The 25,373-nt window shown below is 43.3% G+C and overlaps 1 protein-coding gene across 8 annotated transcripts in view; it reads left to right on the forward strand.

Annotated features, from left to right (window-relative positions):
• The first annotated feature begins 362 nt into the window (after positions 1-362).
• Positions 363-25,373, forward strand: part of N4BP2L2 (NEDD4 binding protein 2 like 2) — a 70,773-nt gene continuing 45,762 nt past the window's right edge. For 2 of the 8 annotated variants that reach the window (XR_009246424.1, XM_058670887.1), the window contains exons 1-3: positions 375-644; positions 4,083-5,320; positions 19,085-19,209. Coding sequence is in view for 5 of the 8 variants with exons in the window: in XM_058670887.1 (XP_058526870.1) it covers positions 4,083-5,320; positions 19,085-19,209 (1,363 nt within the window). In the remaining 3 variants the exon portion in view is untranslated. Of the gene's footprint in view, positions 645-4,082; positions 5,321-19,084; positions 19,210-23,563; positions 23,653-24,006; positions 24,084-25,373 lie in introns of those variants that run through there. The other 6 variants (XR_009246423.1, XM_058670882.1, XM_058670886.1 and 3 more) reach the window with 6 other exon arrangements.

Here is a 25,373-nt window from a genome sequence, read left to right on the forward strand (position 1 = left end):
CCTGACACTGAGTGGTTTTTCTCAGCATTTTGTGTTATCGGGATCTCTTTAACAAGGAGCCTCTTTTTCCGTCTGCTCGTCTTCCATTCAACGCCCGCAACAACGGATGTTAACCCACCTTTGAAAAGTCGGCTGATTCTTTGTTTTCCTAGAAAGCCCAAAAAAGCATGCACTGCGAGGTTGGGGTGCCAAACATTTCTGCTCTTTCTTTCAATATTGAACGTCAAAGAGGTCGCGCCGTTTTTGTTTTTTCCCAGCCAAAGTTGGTGTTTTTATAAGCTTCTTCGGCTCCAGATACAGGTGCTAGCTCCGGTTAACTTTTTTTTTTTTCCTGCCGCATGAGGGCGCGCGGCTCGCGATGGACTGCGACGGACTTTCTCCCGCGGCTGTGAGGAACGCGCCCCCGACAGGAAGGCCGACCGCACTTCCCACAATGCCCGGCGCGAGCCCAGAGTTCCGGCCCGGGTAACCGTGAGGCGGCCGCCATCTTGTGTACGGAGGTGCGGCTCGCCGTCCCCGTCCTCACGGGTGGGGTTTCCGTCCCTCTGCATTTGTGTTTTGGTGCGGTCGCTAGACGCGCTTCTTTCACCTTCCCAGGGGTTCGCGTCTTCCCCAAGACGGCCTATGCAGAGCTGTGGAGGAAGGTGAGTGGGCTGCCATGTTAGGGGCGGCTGGCGGTGCGGTGGCGTTTTTCGGTTGCTTCCTCCTTTGGGGTTCTTTCCGGCTTGGCCGGAGGGCTGAGAGGACCGGAGTGGTGAGAGCCAGGGCAGGACAGGAGCGTGTGTCCTCGGGGCACGTTCTGGGGACGGCGCTGCGGTCCGAGCCGAGGTTGTGGAGGGCCGCCTCGCGAGCTCCTCCTCGGAGCCTGTCGGTGACATTTGGAACGGGGAGGTGACGGGGAGTGGGCGAGGAGTGGCCGCCGGTGCCGCCGGTGCCGCCGCGCCCCGGTCCAGCCCGCCTCCGCCCTTCCCCGGTCTGTCCGTCCTTCCTGTTTTCGCTCGCGTTAGGCAGGAAGGCCAGAGAGGGAGCCGACCGAACGAAACTTGCATTGTGACTTGTGTTCCTGACTCTCTCTCCAAGACAGTTCCGGAGAAACAAAGTTGTATTTTCTACCAAGGACCAAACATTTGGAAAAGACAGAAATTTTGATTTGAAGACTGGCTAGGGTTCTTTTCTTTAAAAAAAAAAAAAAATTAAGCGTGATAGGTTAGTGTCTTCCTCATGCAACTCAGCTCATTTTTTTCCTTTTAAATGTTTGCTCTACATTGATTTGGTAATCACCTTACACTAAACTCAGGGCAGAAGGGTCCACGAAGAGTGACATTCCAGTCCCTGTAATACTTAAATGACTGAAGACATATACCCCTAACAGTTTGGAACATAAAGACCTTTATGATGCAGTGTTTACATATAAATGTCAGTCTGGGGAAAGCTTCTTTTCTGAATACAAAATTGTGTATCTTTGCGAAAGAGTGCGTTACTGTTTCAACTCTGCAAATTTACCTAAATACCGAAATTTAGAGATGGGTTGTTTAGACTGAAGATGATAAATATATATATATATATATATTTAAGAATTATTTATTTTTATTTCTGCGGAAACATTTACTTTTATTGGAAAAGCAGACTTACAGAGAGGAGATAGAGAAAGATTTTCCGTCCTCTAGTTAACTCCCCCAGTCGTTGTGACTGGGGCTGAGCTGATCCAAAGCCAGGATCCCGGAGCTTCTTCCTGGTCTCCCATGCTGGTGCAAGGTTGCAAGACTTTGGGCCGTTCTTTGCTGCTCTCCCAGGCTGTAAACATCGAGCTGGTAGGAAGTGGAGTATCTGACACACAAAACAGCACCCATATGGGATCCTGGTAGTCGCAAGGCAAGGATTTAGCCACTGAGCCGTCATGCATGGCCCTTGCTTTATTTTATTTGTTGAAAGATTTATTTATTTTCATTGCAAAGTCAGATATAGAGAGAGGGAGAGAGGAGGAGAGACAGAGAGAGGAAGATCTTCTGTCCTATGTGAGCGCACTGGCCAGTGCTGCACCATTCCAAAGCCAGGAGCCAGGAACTTCTCCCAGGTCTCCCACGCAGGTGCAGGATCCCAAGGCTTTGGGCCGTCCTTGACTGCTTTCCCCAGCCCTAAACAGAGAGCTGGAGGGAAGTGGAGCTGCCGGGAATAGAACTGGCACCCAAATGGGATCCTGGCGTGTTCAAGGCGAGGACTTTAGCAGCTAGGACACCGTTTCGGGCCCAATATTTATTTATTTTTATTGCCAATTCAGATATACAGAGAGAAGAGGAGGAGAGGAAGATCTTCCATCTGATGATTTGCTCCCCAAGCGGCCACAGCAACCAGAGCTGAGCCCATCTGAAGCTGGAGCCTCCTCTGGGTCTCCCACGCGGGTGCATGGTCCCAAGGCTTTGGGCCATCCTTAACTGCTTTCCCAGGCCACAAGCAGGGAGCTGGATGGGAAACGGGGCTGCTGGATTAGAACCAGCGTCCATATGGGATCCTGGCACATTCAATGCAAGGATTTTAGCAGCTAGGCTACCACTCTGGGCCCAGCTTTTTTTGACAGGTAGATTTTGAGGAGAGACAGAGAAGTGACATCTGCTGGTTCACTCCCCAATAACCGCAGTGGCTGGAACCTCTTTTGTGCTTGTCACTTGGGTCCTGGGGCCAAGGACTTGGGCTATCTTCTGTGGGGAGCGGGGTGCTGAAGCCGCCCCCCAGAATAGGAAAGCTGGAATAGGAGGGGCATCGCAAGATGGTGGCTGGCCCAGGGCCAGGAGGCGGAGTTGGTCTCACCAGCGGGTTAACAGGAAGTCACAGGGATAGGCTAATGCTCTCGCTGTGATTTTTGGCCTATCACGTAGCGCCAAGTGGACCCACGGGGAGAAGTGATTGGTGGAGAAAGATATAAAAATAGCCGGTAAAAGCTAGGCGGGACAGACTGGGACGAAGACGACAGACAGAGGCACAGCAGACAGAAATGCGGGACGAGGGAGAACAACGGGTGGGAGGAAGTGTGCTGGAGAGAAGCAGCGGGGAGGAAAGCTTAGACCAATGGAGACAGGAGCAGCGGAGAGAAGGTTTTAAACACAGCCACTTTTGGCAGTGAAGGGTCTGGTTCCAGTTTCGGCTTTTCCTGGAACCTCAAGAGTATGCCTCGTTGTTTTAGTGTTGCGCTGCTGGGCGGCGGCGGCAACAATCTTCCATTGCTTTCTCGGTTCATAAGCAGGGAGCTGGATTGGAATTGGAGTATCTGGGACACCAGCCTATGCGTATGTATATGGGATGCCTATGCCATTGGTGGAGGATTAATATGCGATGCCACTGTGCTGGCTCTAAAAGATGATATTTTTTTAAAGGGATATTAATTTAACTTTAGTGAGAACATTCCTATAAATTATGCTTTGAAAATACTTAAATAATAAGTTGTAACAAAATTAAAATTTGACTATAGTTTGTTGTGAAGATGTGACCATAAGTGCTTGTATCACAAACTTAAGTGTCTGTTTATGAAGAAGCTTATTTAACTTTTTGTTTTAAAGGCTTATTTATTTGAAATGCAGGGTGATAAATAGGTAGAGCCAGATCTTCCATCTGCTGGCTTACTCCCCTGATAGCTGCAACGGTGGGGCTGAAATTGCTTCTGTCTCCATTGTGGAGGACAGGGATCCGAGTACTTAATGTAGCTTGGGCTGCTTTTCCAGGTGTATTAACAGAGCTCTGGTGCTCACTTGCCATCACAGGTGGTGGCTTACCCCACTGCACCAGCCTTTTGTAGAGCTTTTAAAAATATTAGCCAGAATTGGGCATTTGGTGTAGTAGTTGGAGTACTGCTTGGGGATATGCACTTCCCAAACAAGTGCTTCCAAGTGCTAGCTTTCTTCCTCCAAATAGCACTCAGAGGCAGCAGGTGGTTTTGGGACCCTGACACCTATATGGGTGACGGGATAGAATTCCAAGCTCCTGATTTTGACCTGGCCTTTCACTACTGGGTGAGAGATTTCTCTTTCTGGCTTAAGAAAATGCATTTTCAAATAGATTAGCTAATAATTGTGTGTTTATTTACCTGTCAGATGTCTAACGGTGGAATCGAAGCTAAATATTTGGGACCTGGAGAACTGGGAAGTGGACCGTATCATAAAAGATTGAAATCAACTGCAGAGACATATGTTTTACCGCATCATGGTAGTACTGATTTGCACAGAGTCCAAGAGAAAACTGGAAGTGATTGGGTCCCTTTGACCGTCGTGGATGTCAGAGGGCAGAGATATCCTCAAGTGAACAAAACCGAAACTACGGATTTGCTGAAACCTTTTTGTAATGAAATGCCTGACAGTAAACCAGATGGCATTGGTACTTCACAAGGTTTACATGATATAAATCCTCCATTGCTAACCAAGGATGATGAGATTTATAGTACAAGTACAGCGTTTATAGGCCCTATTTACAAACCCCCTGAGAAAAAGAAATGCAGTGAAAAGGCAGACAATCTGAATGGTATAAAGGGCAAAAGAAGGCGAGAAGAGAAACAGAAATTTAACTCTAGAAAGCCAGAGATTGACAGTGAATTGTCCCAGTTTTACAAAGAAATTGAAGAGCTTGAAAATGAAAAAGATGACTCAGAAGGCAGTTGTAAGGAGCCTGAACCTTCTCCGGAACAACTTACTCCATCTCCATGTTACCAGTATCATGTGAAGGATCCTTTAAAATCTGATGGAGAAAAGGAAGATTTTAAAGCTGTTCAGTCACATTGTGATTATCAACAGTGCTTGGGGGATGAGTCTGCCAGCCGTCACTGTAATGGACAACAAATATCTACATTTCGTGATACTTCCTTCCCTTCATTCAGGCCTGAATGGCAGTCACTGCCTCCTTTTATAGTACCCCATGGTCCTCCCCCTCCCAGTTTTAACTGTCAGTTAAATATTCAGCAATTTGGTGCTCTGCCAAATCCACCACCAAATATTTTCCACGCCCAAGATGAATCTCGGATGCAAAATGGACATCATGTTAATAGTTGTCATGTTAGGTGGAATTCTTTGGCTCCTAATGAGAACAGTAGCTACGTTGACTTAGGAGAGCGTAATGTTAGTACTCATCCCCCTAGAGATGGCTACAGTACACAAGATGGGTATGTGAATGGTTTCTGTGAAATCAGGGAGGGATGCTGGAAAGACCCTTCAGTGGACAAGCATAATGGAATAGACAGATTTGCAAGCCAGCAGTATCAAGAGGCAAAGTTAAATAAATTGCAGAAGTTACTTATTCTTCTAAGAGGTCTGCCTGGTTCTGGGAAAACAACATTGTCTCGGTGAGTCAAGTTTACCAAGTGAATACTTGGTAGCCCATTATCTAAAAATGATGATGCAGTCAGTAAAAGTGGTCTCATGTTTCTGGTGGAAAGTAATGCTTATTAATGGCATCTGACACTACAGACGTTTAAGAAATTTTCTGATAAGGGAAGGGAGAATTGCCCTTCATATTTAGATTTTGGTAAGGGCTTTAACAATAAATACACCTATCGGTGTCTCCCATCCTGCAGAAGAAATCACCCGACACTGGAGATCGGCCGAGGCGCTTTATTGAGAGCTTCCGTCAATGTCATTAAAACCGTTACCCCGCCGCTTTCTGTCGCTTTCTGTTAGAACCGTTACGCAGAAGCCCCGCCCCTCCCCCAAAGCCCCTGACTTATCTGTCAATCCTATCCAATCAGCTTACACACCCGAGGCATGTGGTAAAGGGCCAATCACAGGGCACTTCCAAGGCTCCAAAAGGCAGTAGGGTCCAGGCATCATCTTAGGGCAGGGCATTATCAGTGCCCCCAACATACACCGTGTATAGTAACGATAGTGATGAAATCAAATGGTACTTGAGAACTTTGCTGGTCTTACCTTTTAGACTCAGCTAGTCATGAAAAGTTGGATATGATGCTAGAATAATTTGGCCTTGACTGAATTATTTCTTTGTGGCCCTTGGTAAATTTTATTCTGTATTAGTGTAACAAATGGTCTCTATTTTCTTTGCATTGTTTTAAGAACCAAGAGAGAGAAGGAAAGGAATTTTGAAGGTATTGAACACCATGCCATGTTCATAACCATTGATTGACGGAGCAGACCTTTTTTTGATTTTTTTTTAATTTAAGGGTGTTGAAGTGAGCAGTACCTGAATTAATGGAGTTAGAAATAGTGATGTTTTATTGTATTGCAAAATATTTTAGATTGCTGGTTTTGTTTTCATGTTAAAGCATTGTGTTGGAGTTGAGTACATTGGCAGTTGTGAAAATAGGGGCAGAAGAAGCCATTCAATTTTGTGTGGGGTGATGCAAGGTTTTGATAAATAAGAAGAAAAATCTATATTTGGGTGATGATTAAAAGGTTGAAGGATCTGTTTTAATATTTACTTGTAAGACAGTGTGAGCAAACATAAGAGGTTAGGGAAGGATGCCATTTATGATCTAGAAATTTCAAGCTAGATTATAAGCTGATCTTTGTGATTAAGCTGAAAGTTTGGTCTTTGCTTTTTGATTCCTTTTCAGTGAAGATTTTTTTTTTTTTGAGATTTAACTCAGGATAAAAATTAAATGTGAGGATTCATGATCATGTGCATTCTTAATTTAGAATATAATTCCAGAAAAAAATGAGTAGTTGAAATTTTGGAGTTAAGTGGGCTGCTAGTTAGGGTTACTTGACTAAGTGGATGTAAAAGAAACAAAGGAAGGTTAGTTTTAGGAGAGTTTATTGGAGTATGTTAAAATGGGAGGTGAATAAAATAGAGGTAATTCAGTAGAATTTCAAGGAGACATAATTGCAGTGGGAGATGATAGAGATAATTTATGTAATAGGTGTTTATTTGAATTGGCAGGTGCTATAAGAATGGTGGCTACAGTGCCTGCAGGTATGATTTATGTCATTTATGTCATTATTTTAGGATTTACAGAGTACTTTCACATATAAAAATCTTGTGAGATGGGTTGTATTTTTAAATTTATTTCATTTGAGAGTTAGGAAGGTAGACAGGAGGGTGCTCCCATCCACTGGTTCATTCCCCAGAAGTCCTGAGTGACTAAGAGGCTGAAGCTGGGAGCCTGGAACACACGCAGATGCTTTATGTGGGTGGCAGTGACCTGTTACTGGAGCCACTGCCTCAGGCCTTCCGGGGTTTGTAGGAATCAGAAATTGTGAGCAGAACTGAGACTTGAGCCCAGGCACTCTGTGGGATGTTTCCATTCCAAGTGGTGTTTTAATTGCTAGGCTGTACGTCTCCCTGGATTGTATTTCTATTTGGTAGGAGCAAAGGCTAAAGAAGGAATTTCTTTACATGGGGAGAGAGAAAATCTTCCATATGTTGGGCACTCTGCAGATGGCCACAGCATCTTTATCCTAGTCTCCCACTGGGGTGGCAGGGCCCAGACACTTTGGCCTTTCTCTGCTCTTCGTAGGCCATTAGCAGGGAGCTAGATTGGAATTGGAGCAGTCAGGACTAGAACCAGCACCCTTATGGCATACCTGCTTTGGCAGGCAGTGGCTTTATCTGCTATACCCTGGTACTGGTCCCAAGTTCTTAGCAAAAAGTATACAGGTCTGGTGAGAGATCAACCTAGGGATTAAATGATAGCTTTTGTCTTCATTAAGATATCTACTAGATATATAGCTCTATACCTGGCTGTATCAGTTCATTTTTCAATATTGTGGCAGAATACTTGTGGCTGGATACATAAAAATAAAAGGGTTTTATTTCTTTTTAAATTAAATTAAATTTTTTTTTTTTTAGTGTTGCTTACATAGTTGGAAAGGATGTATGTCTGTGTGGGCTACTAATTAGGGTGGGGGCTGAGGTATGGAAGAGGAAGGTGGAACAGATATTTATTTTTTAATGTATTTTTATTTTTTTCCTGTGTCCACAGGAAAGCAAGGTTGATGGCAGTGGGGGCTGGGCAGCCACTCCTTGCTGTCAAACTACGTTAGCACCTGGGGATGGGAGTGCCTTTGATGACGCCTTAGAGACTCCCTGTGTGGGAAAGAGTGTTCTAAGGGTGTTTCTTGAGTGGTTTTGGTAGTTCTGAGACATTGTTGGTTTCATTGCTCAGGGTTGAGAAGAATTTTTCTAAGGTCTGCTGGTTGACAAAGTCCACTTCAGTGCATCCATACACCTAGATGTTTGCTGCAAAGCTTGGCCAGGAGAATTGTCCAACCTGTTCTGCTTTCCATTCTTTAATTGGCACTTGTCATCCTCTGCTGGCCTAGAAGAGCGGGCTGTCGTGTCCCCCATGTGCATTTTGGCATGCTGTCTGCATCTCAGGCATTAGCACTGAGGAGGCCCAGTCCCAATAGTTGGCACTTTGAAATCATATATCCTGTGATCTTCCTGATTACTAGAGTTTGAGTCCAGTGACCTAGCTGGGGAGTCCCTCCAAGAAACCTAGCTGGGTGACGCCAGGCCTGACTCCTGCATGTGCCAGCTAGTGGGGGGGATCCAGTTCAGTCCTTCACTACATCAGCCTGTGCACATACCACTGAATGCAGTGTCCTAGTCAGTTGTGCCCTAGTCCTACCTCCCATGCAAACTGCTGGGTGCTGTGGCATAGCCCAACCCATCGTGCTACAAACCCAGGCCTCATGCACGCCAGCAGGTCATCTAGTCGGGGTGACCCTCAGTAACCTCCACTGGCCCACCTCCAGCACCAATTCCTGTGTGTGCTGACATGTGCAGCCATGTAGTTTGGACTGTCCTGCATTCCATTTGGCTGTTGTACACACCCATGGCTGCTGCAGCTTAGCCTGCCTGACCCACCCCAGACCCAGCACACACGTATGCTGACAGGTGCTGTCACCTTGTCTGGCCTGGCCTGCCCCCAGCCCTGGCTGCTATGCTCACCAGGATAAGCTGCTACTAGGCCCACTGCTGGCCCCAGATCCTGCCAGGGGGTGCTATGGTCCAGCCTGACATGATTTGCACCCACCCAGGCCTGGCTGCCTGCCAGTGGATGTTATGGCGAAGTCTGGCTCTTGCATGTGCCAGCAGATGTGGTAGTCTAGTCTGGCCTGGCCTTCTAAACTTAGCTCGCATGTGTGCTGATTGGTGTTGCAGCCCTGCCCAGTCCAGTCTGACTCCAGATCCAACTCACCAGTGGGAGCAGTAACCTATTGCAGGAGTCCTTGAAGCTCCCCTGGCAGGCTCGCCACCAGCGCTGGGTCTTGTGTGTGCCAGCGGGTGTTGCAGCCAAGTCTGGCACCACTCGCCTTACCTCGGTGTTTGCCAGTAGGTGCTGCAATTTGGCTGTGCCTGGTCTGCCCCCAGTCCCAGCTGAATGCTGATGGGTGCTGCAGCCTAGCCTAGCCTGGTCAACCCCCAAACTGACCCTCTTGTCAAGTGGCAGGTATTGTAGCCTCTAGACCCATCCTATACTATGCTAGTGGGTACTGTAGCCTGGCCTGGCCTTGCCTGGGCTGTGCCCAGTCTTGGCTCTTGCCAGTGGGTCTGTGACCTAGTCCTGCCCAACCTGCCTCTATCCTTGACTCTGATATGAACCAGCAGGTGAAGTAGTGTAGCCCAGCGTTAGCCACACCCCATCCCACCTGCCTTGTGTGCCAGTGGGTGCTAAGGCTTGGCCTGGCTTAGTCCGGCCTGCCCCACATGCTGATGAGTGGTGCAGCCCTTCCTGGCCTAACTCATTCCAGCCCAGGTTCTCATGTTTACCAGAGGGAGTTGTGACTTAGAAGAGTACCCCATGTACCTTCACCATGCCTACTTCCAGACCTGGATCTCATGCATGCCTGTGGGTGCTAGGCTCCTGTCTGGCATAGTCCACCCCAGCCCCAGCCTTTGCATGTGCTGGTAGGTGGTGTGGCCTGGCCCTCCTCCAGACCTAATTCTCAAATGTGCCTGTGGGTTCTGCAACCTGAACCAGCCCAGCCTGCTCCCAGCCCCAGTTCCCATGTCAGTGAGCTTTGTGGTCATGCCTAGCTCAGCCTGTCTCTAGCCCTAGCTCTTGTGCAAACCACTGGGTACTGCAGACCCTCAGGAGTGAGCCCACATGTGCCCTACACTAATCTGCTTCCCAGACCTGGTTTCTTTCTCATGCTGGCCATGTGTGCCTGTCCCCTGTCGCAACACTCACTGGAGAGTATTGTGGCCTAGCTCTGCCAGGCAGATACCCAGCCTTAGCTTTTACGTGTGCTGGTAGGTGACAGGTGATGCCACCAAACCCAGCCCAGTTCTCCCACATGGACGGGTGCGTTGGTCTGATCCAGACATGCCATGTGGTTTCCCCTCTCTAAACTACCCAGTGTCAACTCCTTTGTTTTCCTGTGAGTGCAGTGGCCTGGTCTATAGAAGACTCCCAGAGTCATTCCACAACAGTAAAGTGCTCCCTCAGCGATCCCCACCCCCACACATCCTTAAACTCACTTCCCCACACAACCTATAGCCCATGTCCACCAGCCCTCTCCCACATATCTTTTTTTTTTAATTTTATTTTAAATTCATTAATTGCATTGCATTATGTGACACAGTTTCATAGGTACTTGGATTCTCCCCACCCCTCCCCAAACCCTCCCACCATGGTGGATTCCTCCACCTTGTTGCATAACCACAGTTCAAGTTTAGTTGAGATTCCCCCATTGCAAGCATATACTAAACATAGAGTCCAGCATCTTATTGTCTAGTCAAGTTCAACGGCTTCTTAGGTATACCCTCTCTGGTCTGACGACAGAGCCAGCAGAGTATCATCCCGATCAATTATAAGCTCCAACACACCATCAGCAAAAATTTACATCATTATGGAATTAATTGACATAGTAATGAGTAACCAATATGGTAAAAGTAAATGCGAATTCTTAACCACCTTCTGTGACCACCTCATTGACATTTCAATTTTAGTTTATACACAACATATAACATACCTAACATAACATGTTATACATAACATCGTGTCATCTTAAATTAAGGCAAACAACCCACATATCTTTTAAAAGGGGGGGGAAGCAACTATGCTGACATAATAGTTTTGCTAACACAAATTTGGCATTAATTAGGGCCAGAATACTCACCAGCTTTCGGCTGCTTTTCTTCCAGTAGTGTAATACTTGCCTGGGTATAGGGCATCCTAGGCAGCTGCCTGCAGCCGCTGGGAAGAGGTTTATTCAACACTCAGTTCTGGTTGTCCAAAGGTCCCCAAGTGATGGACACTCCCCCCACCCTTGTTTTTGGGGAAAAAAAGAAAGAGGCTGAAATAGGTTCAGTCCACCAGTTCACTGCCCAAAAGCTTGCAGCAGCTAGAGAACGTGGAGCTCAGTCTAGGTCTCATGTGGGTGATAGACCTCCCAGGATGTGCATTAGCAGAAAGCTGGAATCAGAAGTGGAACAGGGACTTGAATGTGGGAACTGCAATAGTGACTGTCACCATCCCAAACAATGTCTTAACTCCTGTGCCACGTGCCTGCCTGTTTGTGATACCCTTCTTCCTGGCAGAGACCTGAGGTGGCATGTGGCAAGAGACAGGGTGTTTATGTCCTGTTCTTGTTATTAAGTCCCAGCATTCAATTGTGGGGACTTTACCTTGATGGTATTGTGTAATCATAATCATTCCCTGGAAGTACTACCTCTAAACATCATGGTTGGATTAAGTTTACACCCCCTTAGACCTCACAATGTTGATTATTTTTCTTTTCTCTCTCTCTCTCTCTCTCTCTCTCTCCCCTAAATATTTATTTTACTTGGAAAGTCAGAGTTAGAGAGAGAGAGGAATGGTCAGTCTGCTGGTTCACTCCCCAAATGCTGTAGTGGCCAGAATTGTGCCAGTCCAAAGATGGGCACCTCTTCCAGGTTTCCCACATGGGTACATCATCCCAAGGACTTGACCAGTGCTTTCCAGATCATAAGCAGGGGGCTGAATTGGAAGTGGAGCAGCCGGGACATGAACTTGCACCCATGTGATGCTGGTGTGGCAGGCGGAAGATGAACCTAATGCTATTGTGCCTGCCACATGTTGATTAATTTTTTTGAATTTTTTCATTTTATTTATGTATTTGTTTATTTTTTATTTAATTTCGTTTTATGACACAGTTTCATAGGTTCTGGAATTCCCCCAACCCCTCCCCATACCCTCCCCCCATATTGGATTCCTCCACATTGTTGCAGTATTACAGTTCAAATCCAGTCATGATTCCTTCATTGCAAGCATGTACCATGCACAGAGTTCAGCATCTTATTGTCGAGATAAATTCAACAGTTTCTCAAGGAGACCGTCCATGGTCTGAAGGTAGAGCTGTCAGAATATCATCCCGTCCAATGAAAAGCCACAACATAACATCAACAACAATTTACAACATTATGGACTTAATTGGCATGGTATTAAGTGACCAATATGTTAGAAAATGCAAGTTCTTAACCACATCCTGTGACTACTTCATTGACATTTCAATTTTATTTTATTTTTTTTAAAGATTTATTTATTTTTTTTAAAGATTTATTTATTTTATTGCAAAGTCAGATATACAGAGAGGAGGAGAGACAGAGAACAAGATCTTCCATCCGGTGATTCACTCCCCAAGTGAGCCGCAACGGGCCTGTGCGCGCCGATCCAAAGCTGGGAACCAGGAACTTCCTCCAGGTCTCCCACGCGGGTGCAGGGTCCCAAAGCTTTGGGCCATCCTCGACTGCTTTCCCAGGCCACAAGCAGGGAGCTGGATGGGAAGTGGAGCTGCCGGGATTAGAACCGGTGCCCATATGGGATCCTGGTGCGTTCAAGGCGAGGACTTTAGCCAGTAGGCCATGCCGCTGGGCCCAGTTTAAAGTATTTTAGCTGGAGTGGACATTTGGCACAGTGGTTAGCGTGCTGCTTGCGATTCTTGTATACCTGTGCATCCAGTTCTGGCTTCCGGCTGCTTGTGCACGCTGGGAGGCAGCAAGTCCTTGGGTGCCACTTACTTGGAGACCTGAATTGAATTTGAGCCTTATGCTTCAGCCCTGGCTGTTGCAAAGGGAAGATTAATTTCTTTCTGTTTTTCATATAAGCATAAATAATAGGTAAGTCTATTTTTTCACTTGTTTATTTATTTAAAAAGAATTGCTCCCTAGAGACAAGTACAGAGAGTTAAATTTTCAAAGGCTAGTTGGTAGAAAAACCAAAGATGTTAAGATAAGGTGAATACAGGGCCAGCCGTGGTGTGGCATGGTGAACAGAATGGCCATCTGTGGCTGCTGGTGTCCTACATGGGAGTCGGTTGGAGTCCTGGCTGCTCTACTTCTGATCCAGCTCCCTGCTGTAAGTGACAAATCCTTAAAAAGAAAAAAAAAAAAAAACTGTAATCGAAAATATTCTAGCTAATTCACATTTCTTTACTCCAGCGAAATTACCAATGACTGTATTTTCTTCTTTTTTTTTTATAAGTTCTTTTTTTTTTTTTTAAGATTTTTATTATTATTGGAAAGCCGGATATATACAGAGAGGAGGAGAGACAGAGAGGAAGATCTTCCGTCCGATGTTTCACTCCCCAAGTGAGCCGCAACGGGCCGGTGCATGCCGATCCGAAGCCGGGAACCAGGAACCTCTTCCGGGTATCCCACGCCGGTGCAGTGTCCCAAATCTTTGGGCCGTCCTTGACTGCTTTCCCAGGCACAAGCAGGGAGCTGGATGGGAAGTGGAGCTGCCAGGATTAGAACCGGTGCCCATATGGGATCCCGGTGCGTTCAAGGTGAAGACTTTAGCCGCTAGGCCACGCCGCTGGGCCCAATGACTGTATTTTCACAAGCAGGCCTTCACTTCATAATTAGCAATAACTGCCTGGAGTTGGTCAGAGATGAGGTAGCTGATCTGTAAAAACCTCTTTTGGCCACCTTTGGAGCCCAGCCTTAGCTAGCAAAACCACCCTGGGCATCCTTTTTCCAGCAGGGTAATTTCAATAATCTTAGGATGTAGTTTCAATAATCTACATGATCTCATTCTGTCTGTGCAATGGTATTTTAAGGTAAATTACAATAATTTTGTTGAATATATTTCAAATGAAGTCATTTAGATTTTAGAGACCTAATTTGGCAACTTATTTTAGCAGCTTTTCCAGTGCTCATATTAGAGTAACAATACCTGCTGTAATTTGTTGAATGTTGTCCCAGTTTTAATGTATGTGCTGCATGAGCGAGCAGTTTGTTGAGTATTTAGTGCAGCATACTGTCCTTACTGTCATGATGGCTAAACTAGCAAACCTGCCATTGCAAACATGGGATTCTGCATAGGCGTTGGTTCTAGCTCCCGTCTTGCTCTCTGCTTGTGGCCTGGGAAAGTAGCCGAGGATGTCCCAGCTTCTTGGGACCCTGCACACTCATGTGAGAGACCTAGAAGAAGCTCTTAGCTTCAAATTGCTTCAGTTCTGACATTTGTGACTATTTGGGGAGTGAACCAGTACATGGAAGATCTTCTCTCTATAAGTCTTGCTTTCCAATAAAAATAAATAAGTATTAAAAAAAAAGGAGAAATAGATCTTAATTTCTGATTTTATGGGTAAGGATATCCATATCACATGCCTTGTACATTGTTAGAACTAGAGGGAAAACCAAAACTAGAGCATTAGAGTCCAGGGCTAACTCCAACCCCTTCTTCCTCCATGCCTTCTATCCAAAACCATGCGGCCTCCACCATCAATGATAAGTACCCCCAAAATCTTAGCTAGTGGTTCTGAGACAGTCTATGTACTTAGTATAGTTGCCCCTTGGTATCGAGAGGGGGTTGGCTACAGGACTGTCTTCCACTCCATCTCTACACTGATACCAAATTCTGTGGGTGCTCAAGTACTTCAGATAAAATGTTATAATATTGACATAGATCTGCTCTGTGAAATGCTCCTCCACTTATGTAACTTGAGTGATCTCTAGATTATTTGTAATACCTAACAGTATAAATATTGTTTGAATAATTGTTACCTTGTATTGATTAGGGAATAATTCCACAACTGCTGTAGATTTAACAATATAGTCCGTGCCAGCGGATGCAAGGTGAAGATTTAGCCATTAGGCTATCGTTCTGGCCCTACCAAAATATATTTTAAAGCTACTGTAGTTGAATTTGCACAGGATAGCGTGTTTTAGTTTGTTGATTTAGACACCTATTGATCTTTGAGTACCTGTGTTCAGATACCAGCTCTGCTCTTGATTCTGCCTTCCTGCTAGTGCGGACCCTGGGAGGCAGCCATGATGGATCAAGTAATAGGATTTCTAAAAGCCATGTGAAACTCTGAGTTCCCTGCTCTTGGCTTCTGTCTGGCCCAGCTGTAGGCATGTGAAGAGATCTCTCTCCCCCTTTCCCTCCTAACCTCTTAAGTCTCTCAAATTTCTCATTTCCTTCCTCTCTCAAATACAAATAGTGTTTTTTTTGTTAAAGATTTACTTAGTTTTATTGCAAAGTCAGATATACACAGAGGAGGAGAGACAGAGAGGAAGATCTTCCATCTGGTGATTCTCTCTCTGCATGGCCAGTGCCAGGAGCCACGAACCTCTTCCAGGTCTCCCATGTAGGTGCAGGGTCCCAAGGCTTTGGGCCGTCATCAACGGCTCTCCCAGGCCACAAGCAGGGAGCTGGATGGGAAGTGGAGCAGCTGGATACAAACCAGCGCCCATTTGGGATCCCAGCGCATGCAAGGCAAGGACTTTAGCCACTAGGCTATCATCCCAGACCCAGATCTGAATTTTTTAAATAACAAATTTGACTCATTAAAATTTTCAAATTTTAACATTTTTTTAATGGCATGCTTTTTTCTTAGAAGATTTATTTATTTTCATTGCAAAGTCAGAGAGGAGGAGAGAGAGAGGAAGATCTTCCATCCGTTGGTTTACCCCCCCCCCCCCCAAGTAACAGCAGTGGTTGGTGCTGTGCCGATCCAAAGCCAGAAGCCAGGATCTCCTCCAGGTCGTCCACACTGGTGCAGAGTCCCAAGGCTCTAGGCCGTCCTCAACTTCTTTTTTAGGCCATAGACAGGGAGCTGGATGGGAAGTAGAGCTGCCAGGATTAGAACCGGCGCCCATATGGGATCCTGGTGCGCTCAAGGTGAGGACTTTAGCCGCTAGGCCACCGCGCCAGACCCTAAATTTTAACATTGTTAAAGTCTGTTTTTTTATTGATTTGAGAGAATTATGAAATAGTCTGGTTGTAAGAACCTTGAAAACACTAATGTTCTTAAACTATATTTGATTCAGATGCAATTTATGATGTTAAATAGTTCTAGAATCACATAGATATTTTTTAGAATCTCCAGAATTGTGTCTATAATTTTAAATAATGCAGAGGTTTGGAAAAGGTTTATTTACAGTGTCTGCATATCTGGGAAGAAAGAGTGCCTCCAAGCTACACTTATTGAGTATGTTTAAGATATATATATTTATATATATATATGTAGAAGATACGTATATTCCTAGGATCCATGTGCATTTGATGTTTACAAGGTTTAATGAAAGAATTGTCTTTGCTCTCTCTACCCCACTAATTTATTTCTGGATTTTTATTGGAAAGACAGTTTTACAGTGGGGACAGATCTTTCATCCACCAGTTCACTCTCTAAATGCCTACAGTAGCTGGAGCTGAACTGATCCAAAGCCGGGAGCCTCTTCCTGTTCTTCCACATGGGTATAAGGACCCAAGGCTTTGGGCCGCCTCCTCTGCTTTTCCCAGGATGGAAAGTAGATTGGCTGGAACATGAACTAGTGTCCATAGATGGGATGCCAGTGCTTCAAGGTGAAGGATTAGTTAATTGAGCCAATGCACTGGCCCCAGGAAATTTTTGAACTGTTTCTTGGATGCAATAAGTATCATATTGATGGGCCCGATGTGATAGCCTAGTGGCTAAAGTCTTCACTTTGCACTCATTGGGATCCCATAGGATCCTATATGGGCGCCGGTTCATGTCCCGGTGGCCCCACTTCCCATCCAGCTCCCTGCTTGTGGCCTGGGAAAGCAGTGGAGGACTGTCTAATGCCCTGGGGGCCTGCACCTGCATGGGAGAAGTGGAAGAGGCTCCTGGCTCCTGGCTCCTGGCTCCTGGCTTCAGGTCGGCTCAGCTCTGGCTGTTGCGGTCACTTGGGGAGTGAATCAGCAAAGGGAGATCTTGCTCTCTACCTCTCCTCCTCTCATTATATCTGTCTTTCCAATGAAGTAAAGTAAATCTTTCTTTTAAAAATACCATACTCATGTAGTAAAATATAAGCATTTGGGCTTCCGTAGTGGCTCACTTTGCTGGCAGACACTCCCTGCCTCCGCCCATATGAATGCTGTGTTGTGTTGTGACTGTTCCACTTCTGATCCAGCTCCCAACTCCCTGCTTATTGCGTGGGAAAGCAGCAGAGGACAGCCCAAAGCCTTGGGTCCCTGCCCCCATGTAGGAGACTCAGAAGTTGTTCCTGGCTTATCTTAGTTCTTGCTGTTGTGGCTGCTTATGGAGTGTACAAGTACATGGATGATCAAAAAAAAAAAAAAAAACCAAGTACATGGATGATCAAATCTGCCTTTACTATAAAAATAATTAAGTCTAGGGCCCAGTGCAATGGCCTGGTGGATAAAGTGCGTACCTTGAATGTGCCCAGATCCCATATGGGCTCTGGTTCTAATCCTGGCAGCCCCGCTTCCCATCCAGCTCCCTGCTTGTGGCCTGGGAAAGCAGTTGAGGACCGCCCGAAGCCTTGGGACCCTCCATGTGGGAGACATGGAAGAGACTCCTGGCTTCAAATTGCTTGACTCCAGCCGTTTTGGTCACTTGGTGAGTGAATTATCAGACGGAAGATCTTCCTCTCTGCCTTTCCTCCTCTCTGTATATTTGCCTTTCCAATAAAAATATAATAAGTCTTTAAAAAAAGAAATAAAAAATTACTAGCATCTTAAAATTAGACGCTAATAAAATAATAGAACGAAAATAAAGGAAACATGGGGCGTACAGGAGCTATGATATCTGATTCCTGGCACTGCTGAGTGTGGTTGTTTTATGTGTGTGATTATGATCAGTGCTAACTGAGCGTTGGTTTAGAATGTTAGTGGCATGGGATTTCTTATATTCTAGGTTATCTGTGCAATGAAATAAAATGCCAAATATGTTAAGTGGATACATTTAAGAAAAAATTGTTGTTTTTTTGAAAAGGACAAATTCAGCTTAGCCCCCAAAAGAAATAACTACTTCATGAAACCATGAATTTGATTTAAAATTCTATAAGTGCATATATATTTATACAATGATTTTGTACCTGTTTTAATTTTGTTATAAATTTGATGTTATTTCAAAAAGAATGTGCAAATTGTTAAAATATGTGAATGTTTTGATGCAAAAAATTGTATTTCATGATATAGTGCGTCTTCAGAAAGTTGTTGAAAATATATGTCATGAAAAATTGCATGGATATCAAAAAGATTTTTTGTTTGAAGATTTGCTTATTTGAAAGAGAAAGGGGGGAGAAAGAGAAAGAGAGAGAGAGAGATTGAGAGATTAAGATGTTCAGTGCTCGATACACTGGTTTACTCCCCAAATGGTTGCATGACTGGAGTTAGGCCAGCCCAAAGCCCGGAGCTGGGAACTCTGCTGGGTCTTCTTCGTGGTTGCAGCGGCCCAAGGACTTGGCCCCTCTCCAGCTGCCTTCCCAGGATGTTAGCAGAGAGCTGGATTGGAAGTGGAGCTGCTGTGACTCTGCCAACACATATTTGGGATGGCTAGCGATGTAAACAAAGGCTTAGTCATCTATGCTGTGGCACTGATCCCTAAATTACCAAAATATTTTTCACCTAAATAAAACTTTTTTTTTTAATTGGAAAGGCAGATTTACAGAAAGGAGGAGAGACCGAGAGGGAAAGATCTTGCCTCCTCTAGTTCACTGTCTAAATGGCCTCAGTGGCCAGAGCTGGGCCAATCTTAAGCCAGGAGTTTTTCGGGGTCTCCCATGTGGGTGCAGGATCCCAAATTACATATATATGTAAGTGTGAAGAGTTGTTTTATTTAAAGTATACTTACAGGTAAGTACCAGAAATTCATTTGATAGTATTTCCTTTGTGGTTTATTTTGGTGGCTACAGATTTTATAAATGGCACCTTTATAATTTCTTTTATTAACAGCATTCTGCTTGGTCAGAGTCGTGACGGCATTGTGTTCAGCACTGATGACTATTTTCGCCATCAAGATGGGTACAGGTATAATGTTAATCAGCTTGGTGATGCCCATGACTGGAACCAGAACAGAGGTTTGTTTTGGACCAAGTCTCCTGGGATAGAATATTTGATTGGGAGTCAAAACACACATTTTTTTTTAGAAGCAGTCTTAGCTCAGCTGAATGATTTTGACAAGACATTTAAATAGCTTTGAAACCTAAGCTCTCTGTTGATTTGAGATGGAGAACCTATTTGATAAAAGTTGCTGTGAAAATCAGAACTTAGGTAAAAATTTTATAAATATAAATACTATATTGATGTAAACCATTACAGTCGAGGCATGGGTTATTTTATTTAGGCAGTGTTATTTTGTATTTTTCATAATATTTAACATTATATTTTAATATTGTATGCTTAGAGAATGTTGATGTAGATAATTTCTTATTTCCTTGAGTAATGTTTATATTTTCCAAATTTAGCATAAGGATTCTGAATATTTTTCTCATTGCTATTGATATGCAAGGAACCAGCTAAATACAATTTTTTTAGAGTACATAAGTTTATTACAAATAATGGTTTTTAATCTGGTAGCACATTTGAATCACTTTTGGAAATATATATATATGTGTGTGTATAAATATATATATATATATATTTAATTTGGGGAGATTTTAGTAAAACTCCTGTCCCTCAGCCCTGTAGATTTGATTTTAATTGATTTGGAGTGGGGCAAAAATAAGATACAAATGAGATAAGATGTATATGTACGGGGTGTGTGTGTGTAAATTATTTAGATGATTTTTTAAAATTTAATTTGCAAGGCAGTTAGAGATTTTTCCATCTTGCTGGTGTTCTGCGCTGATGGCTGTAATGGCCGTTACTGGGCCAGGTCAATGCTAGCACTCAAGAAGCTTCCTGGGGTTTCCACCTGGGTGCTGGGAGCCGGACTCTTGAGCCATCTTCCATTGCTTTTGCACACTCTAGATTTTGCCATCTAGATTTCAAATGGAGCAGCCAGTACTTTTGTGGAATGTTGTCATCACAGGCATCGGCCTCACCTGCTCTGCCACAATGCTGGCATAGATGATTCTTTTGTTATTGTTGACATGGTTGAGAAGGATGTATGCCTATGTGGACCTCTGATTACAGTGGGAAGTGTCAAGGCATGGCGGAAACATAGATGATTCTAACGTACAATCATTAGGAAATTATTGGTCTGGAATTCTGTAAATAAATGCATTTAAGTTATTTTTTAATCTTGTCTTGGAGAAACATACAAACATGTGTAGATAAAAACAGATTCCCTCTAATAGAATCACTCCCAAAATGCCTGCAGCAGCCCCAGCAAGGCGAAGGCATGGAGCCAAGGGTGCAGTATGTTTCATTAGTAGAGGTGTGTACTGCAGTGTGTCTTTAATCGGGAGTAGAGGTGTGTGCTGCAGTGTCTTTTCTTCCTGGTATGCTAGGTAACTATGAGAATATATGTATATACACGGTTAATTACCTATCACATAGATATGTTTAAGACAGAATTCTGAAGGTTGAGTAGTAACTCTGATGTAATAAATACTTGGGAAATGTCTGAAAATTCCAAAAGAAATTTAGAGGTTGGGTCATAAACAGATTCTATTAGAGTTATCAGTGTAATGCTGTCATCCTCTACTGCTCTATTTCCAATCATAGTGATCAAATCTTCTATTTAAAAAAATTCTTACAAGCATAACTATGCTACTGTTTGACAGCTAGATTATATGAAAGGAGTTGTGGCCTACCAAAGGATCTCATTGAAGGAGATTGTCTTCTTTTCATATATAATCATGATCCATTACCACAATCCAGTGCACTGCAAAAAAAAAAAAAAAAAAAGACCTGCTACACGAACACCTGTCTGACCAGAAAGACTGGATTCCTTAAATAATCACCATATGTAAGAAAAAGAGGAAACATGGAGATGTGGAGATGTTTTCCATTTGCAAGTATTCTAAAATTAATTATGATTCTTCTGATACTAAACATGAAGCTGATTTTCCCAAAAGAGTGCCTGACGTTTAAAGGCATTCAGATAACATTTGCTGAAAAGATTGATTTTGTCCTAACAATCATGTTTAGAATTTTCAGAATGTTTAATGATTGTTAGATTACATTATCTCAAAACAAAATTTAAAAAAAAGTGTGAGAAAGTCCTTTTTTGTTACATTGGCAAGAAAAACCATCAGTAGTTTATTAAGATACCATTAATCACTGCAGCAAATATAGTTAGCAGAATTCACATTTCATAAATGTTTTATTTATAAATTTAAAAGAAACAAACACAGAGACCTCCTGTATCCTAGTTCACTCTAAATGCCCAGAACAGCCAGGGCTGGGAAAGGCTCAAGCCAGGAGCCTGGACCTCAGCATGAGTATCCTACTGTAGAATAGAGACTAGCATACCAGGAAGGGAAGATTGCAGTATGCACCTCTACCCCCGCATTAGAGGAGAAATCCCAATGAAATTGATAAATTATATCTTGATAATGGGATATTAGATTTTCTGCCATTGTCTGTGCCCTCAGTGCCGTGATACACCTGAATAGCAGAATTGTGGACTTGTGATTATTGCTGAAGGACTATATACTATTATAATAATGTGGGGGAAAACAGTTGAGGGGGGAATAGGAAGGGTGGAGGGGAGAAATCCCTGTGCCTATGAAACCATATCAAGGAAAAAAATAATAAATATCTGTATTTTCCTTAGGTGGATTCAGTAGTTTGAATTCTGTGTCCCTAGAATATAATTACAGCATTGCATTTCATTATTTTTGTAAGATGTATTTTTTTATATATTGGAAAGTCAGATTTACAGAGAGAAGGGGAGACAGAAAGATCTTCCATCTGCTGGTTCACTCCCCAAATGGCAGTAGTGGCCAGAGCTGAGCCGATCTGAAACCAGGAGCGTCTTCTAGGTCTCCCACAGGGGTGCAGGGTCCCAGAGATTAGGGCTATCCTCTGCTGCCTTCCCCAGCAGCAAGCAGTGAGCTGGAAGGGGAGTGGAGCAGCCGGAACACAAACTGGCGCCCATATGGGATCTGGATGCATGCAAGGTGAGAACTTCATCTGCTAGGTCATTACATCTGGCCCTGGGTTATTTTTCTTAATGATAGCCTAAAGGGTGTACATACTCCTGTCATTAACACTGGCTTATTATGACTATAATTCTTACCTCATATTAGAAGCTGTGGCCTTGGGAAAGGGACATATAGTTTAGGAAAGTTCTTATCTGCCTCACTAATCCATTTGAAAATCTAACTTTTTTTTCATATAGGCCTTATTTTTTTCTTTTGTTTGTACATTTTAGAAAATAGGGAAATACAGATAAACATCAGATACAAATATTCCCACCTCCTACAGATAATATCTCAGTAAATCTTCCCAGTTCTCTATTTAAGATTTGTTCATTTGAAACGCTGAGTGGTAGAGGGAAAGACAGAGTTGGGAAGAGAGAGATCTTCTCTCTGTTGGTTCACTTCACAGATGACCAGGCAAATCCAGGAGCCAGGAGGTCCATTCTGCTCCGCTACATGGGTCCAGACCTCCATTTTTAAAAATCTATTTTCATTTATTTTGAGAAGCAGGAGAGGGAGAGAGGAAAAGGGGAAAGAGAAAATGGGTAAACAGGAGCATGTCTTCCACTGGGATTCACTCTGCAAATACCTGCAATATCTGGCTGGGTTTTGACCAAGCTGAAGGCAGGAACCTTGAATGGCATCCAGGTGTCGCTATGGGTGTGGGGGCCCTAATACATGAGCTGAAGTTTACCTTCCTTGGTGCACATTAGCAGGAAGCTGGATCAGCATTAGAATAGCCCAGACTCTTACCAGGCACTCTGATATGGGATGTGCCTAGTCCACTGGACCACAGTGCCCACTGCCCTTGTCTCTTTCTATCCCCCAAAATACTTATGAATTTAAATGAAACAAACACTTGTCAAAATGAACATCCAGTCCAGAGAATATACTCAGCATGTTGTATGTGTATTTTCATCTAATGCAAGTGTTTTTATCTTTTTCATGACACTCAATAAACTACATTTTTTTCTAAGTTTTATTTGTTCACAAACCGCAGGTTTATAAGGGGCAGGGAAACAGAAAGGGGGAGAGACTTTTACTGATTGACTCCCTAAATGGCTGGGACTGCTAGGACTGGGGCATGCCAAGGCAGGGCCAGGAATGTCATCTTGGCGTCACACACGTGGCCGGGCTGAGTAGGGTGGCCATCATTGCTCCTTTACCAGCTGCGTTACCAGGCGGCTTGATCAGAGGATAGCCAGGACTTGAACCTAGTGATGGTCCCCAGTTTTAGATTGAAATATGGAGATATGTTGACATTTGTAATGAGCATTCAAAATTTATTTGTGTATTTTAACTTAATCATGGCTTCTGTTTTTAAACTTTTTTCTTATTTCAGCAAAACAAGCTATCGATCAAGGGAGATCTCCAGTTATAATAGACAATACTAATACACAAGCTTGGGAAATGAAGCCATATGTCGAAATGGTAAATATGAAATCATGAATGCTTTCATTTTTATTATTACTAGTAGATTTTTCCCATATTTTAAAATTCTTATTACTTTCATCTTTATTATTCAAACATTTGTTCTTGTTTTCTGAAGAGATTTCTTTTTGGGAATATTAAAACTGTTTCTTGTTAAGGGATGTGTTCATGGTTTGCCTGAATTTAAGGAGAATAACTTAATTTTTCAAGTTCAGTCTGAAGTTCATGTTATTTTACAGAATAATGTTTTGCTTAGTTGAGCAAGTTTAGAGGTGTTAATCTAAATGACTGCCTTCTTTTTACTTGAAAGACACATTGTCTGGGTTTTTGTTTTCTTTCCTTTCCTCTGTGTAGGCCATAGGAAAAGGATACAGAGTAGAGTTTCATGAGCCTGAGACTTGGTGGAAATTTGATCCTGAAGAATTAGAAAAGTAAGGCACTTGAATTTTATTGGACCCTTGTTTTTCTTTCACTTTTCATTAACATTGTCAGTTTCTTTGCTAGCTGTTTGCTTGTTCTTATGAGCAGGGACTGTTTATTTTGGTTAAAGGAATAGTTAAAATGTTTGAGTAGCCTTGCCTTGTTAAATTTTATTTCCCTTGTTATGTGACTTCTTATGTCATTTGATAGTTTCTTGGATTTTAGTGCATGTATAGGAATTTTATAAAGTAAAACTTGGCTCTCTCCTGTTTTTTTCCTGTGTCGTTACTCTGCATTATCTGTCTGCGACCATCTCCTTTGTATTTTCAATTTCATCTTCTGCCTGAGCCTTCTTGCTCTTTTCATTCCTTCATACTTCAAGTTCAGAATCCTATGCCTCTATCCTTGGTAATAGGGTGTTTTAGAATTCATACTCTTTGGAATTTTTTGAAAGTGAGCTAGTAGATATTCCTAATTGTAACATTAAGTGGAGTTTGGGACAGAATGTCATAACCAAACATCTTGTATATCTGCAGCAAATGAGGACGTGCTGGTGTTATAACAGTTCTGCACACGGCACTACTTCTGGTTGGGCTGTGCTGCCAGCTGACTGCAGGTCTCTTTAGGTTGATTGCTTGTGAGTTAGCAGGAAGCTGTTTTCAGAGCTTGCTAGATGTCAGAACGTGGGCTGGGAGACTGTGGGTCTGCGTTACTTTCCCCCAGCTTTGCCTTTATTCTTTATTCTTACCTCACTGCTGTTCCTGACAGTGGCCCTTCTTTCTGCACTTGCATTATGTCCTCCTTTGGTTGCAAGTTTTTTGAGGTATAATTGACATCTTTCACAATTGTTATACTGTAAGCATACAGTTTAGTGGTTTTTTTAGTTTTATTCAGATTTCTGCATCTATTATAAGTTTTAAAACAAGTTTTTTGCTCTTTTCTCAATTTTTGCTCTTCTAGCTTCATGGCTGCTAATTTAATTCTTTCCCCTCTGCCTTCATTCCTTTGGCCACTTTGTTTCTGATTTTGCGTCATCTGTTCACTAGATCAATAGATTTAGTAATGTTAATATATAATATTATTTACTTGCCTGAGTGTGTTTGTAATACACCTGCTGTTGAAGAGACAGAGATGTAAAAACTAAAGATCCTTGAGTTATGTTGAGTAAATGAGTGATTAATTTGTGACATAGAGCTTCATTTATATTTGAGAAACTATTGATATTAATTTTTAATGTAAAATTGAGTTTATATAAGTTGGTTTAATTGATACCTGGCATGGCTTAATCTCACTAAGAATTT

Source organism: Ochotona princeps, chromosome 12 (assembly GCF_030435755.1).
Source record: "Ochotona princeps isolate mOchPri1 chromosome 12, mOchPri1.hap1, whole genome shotgun sequence".
NCBI classification, from domain to species: Eukaryota; Metazoa; Chordata; class Mammalia; order Lagomorpha; family Ochotonidae; genus Ochotona; species Ochotona princeps.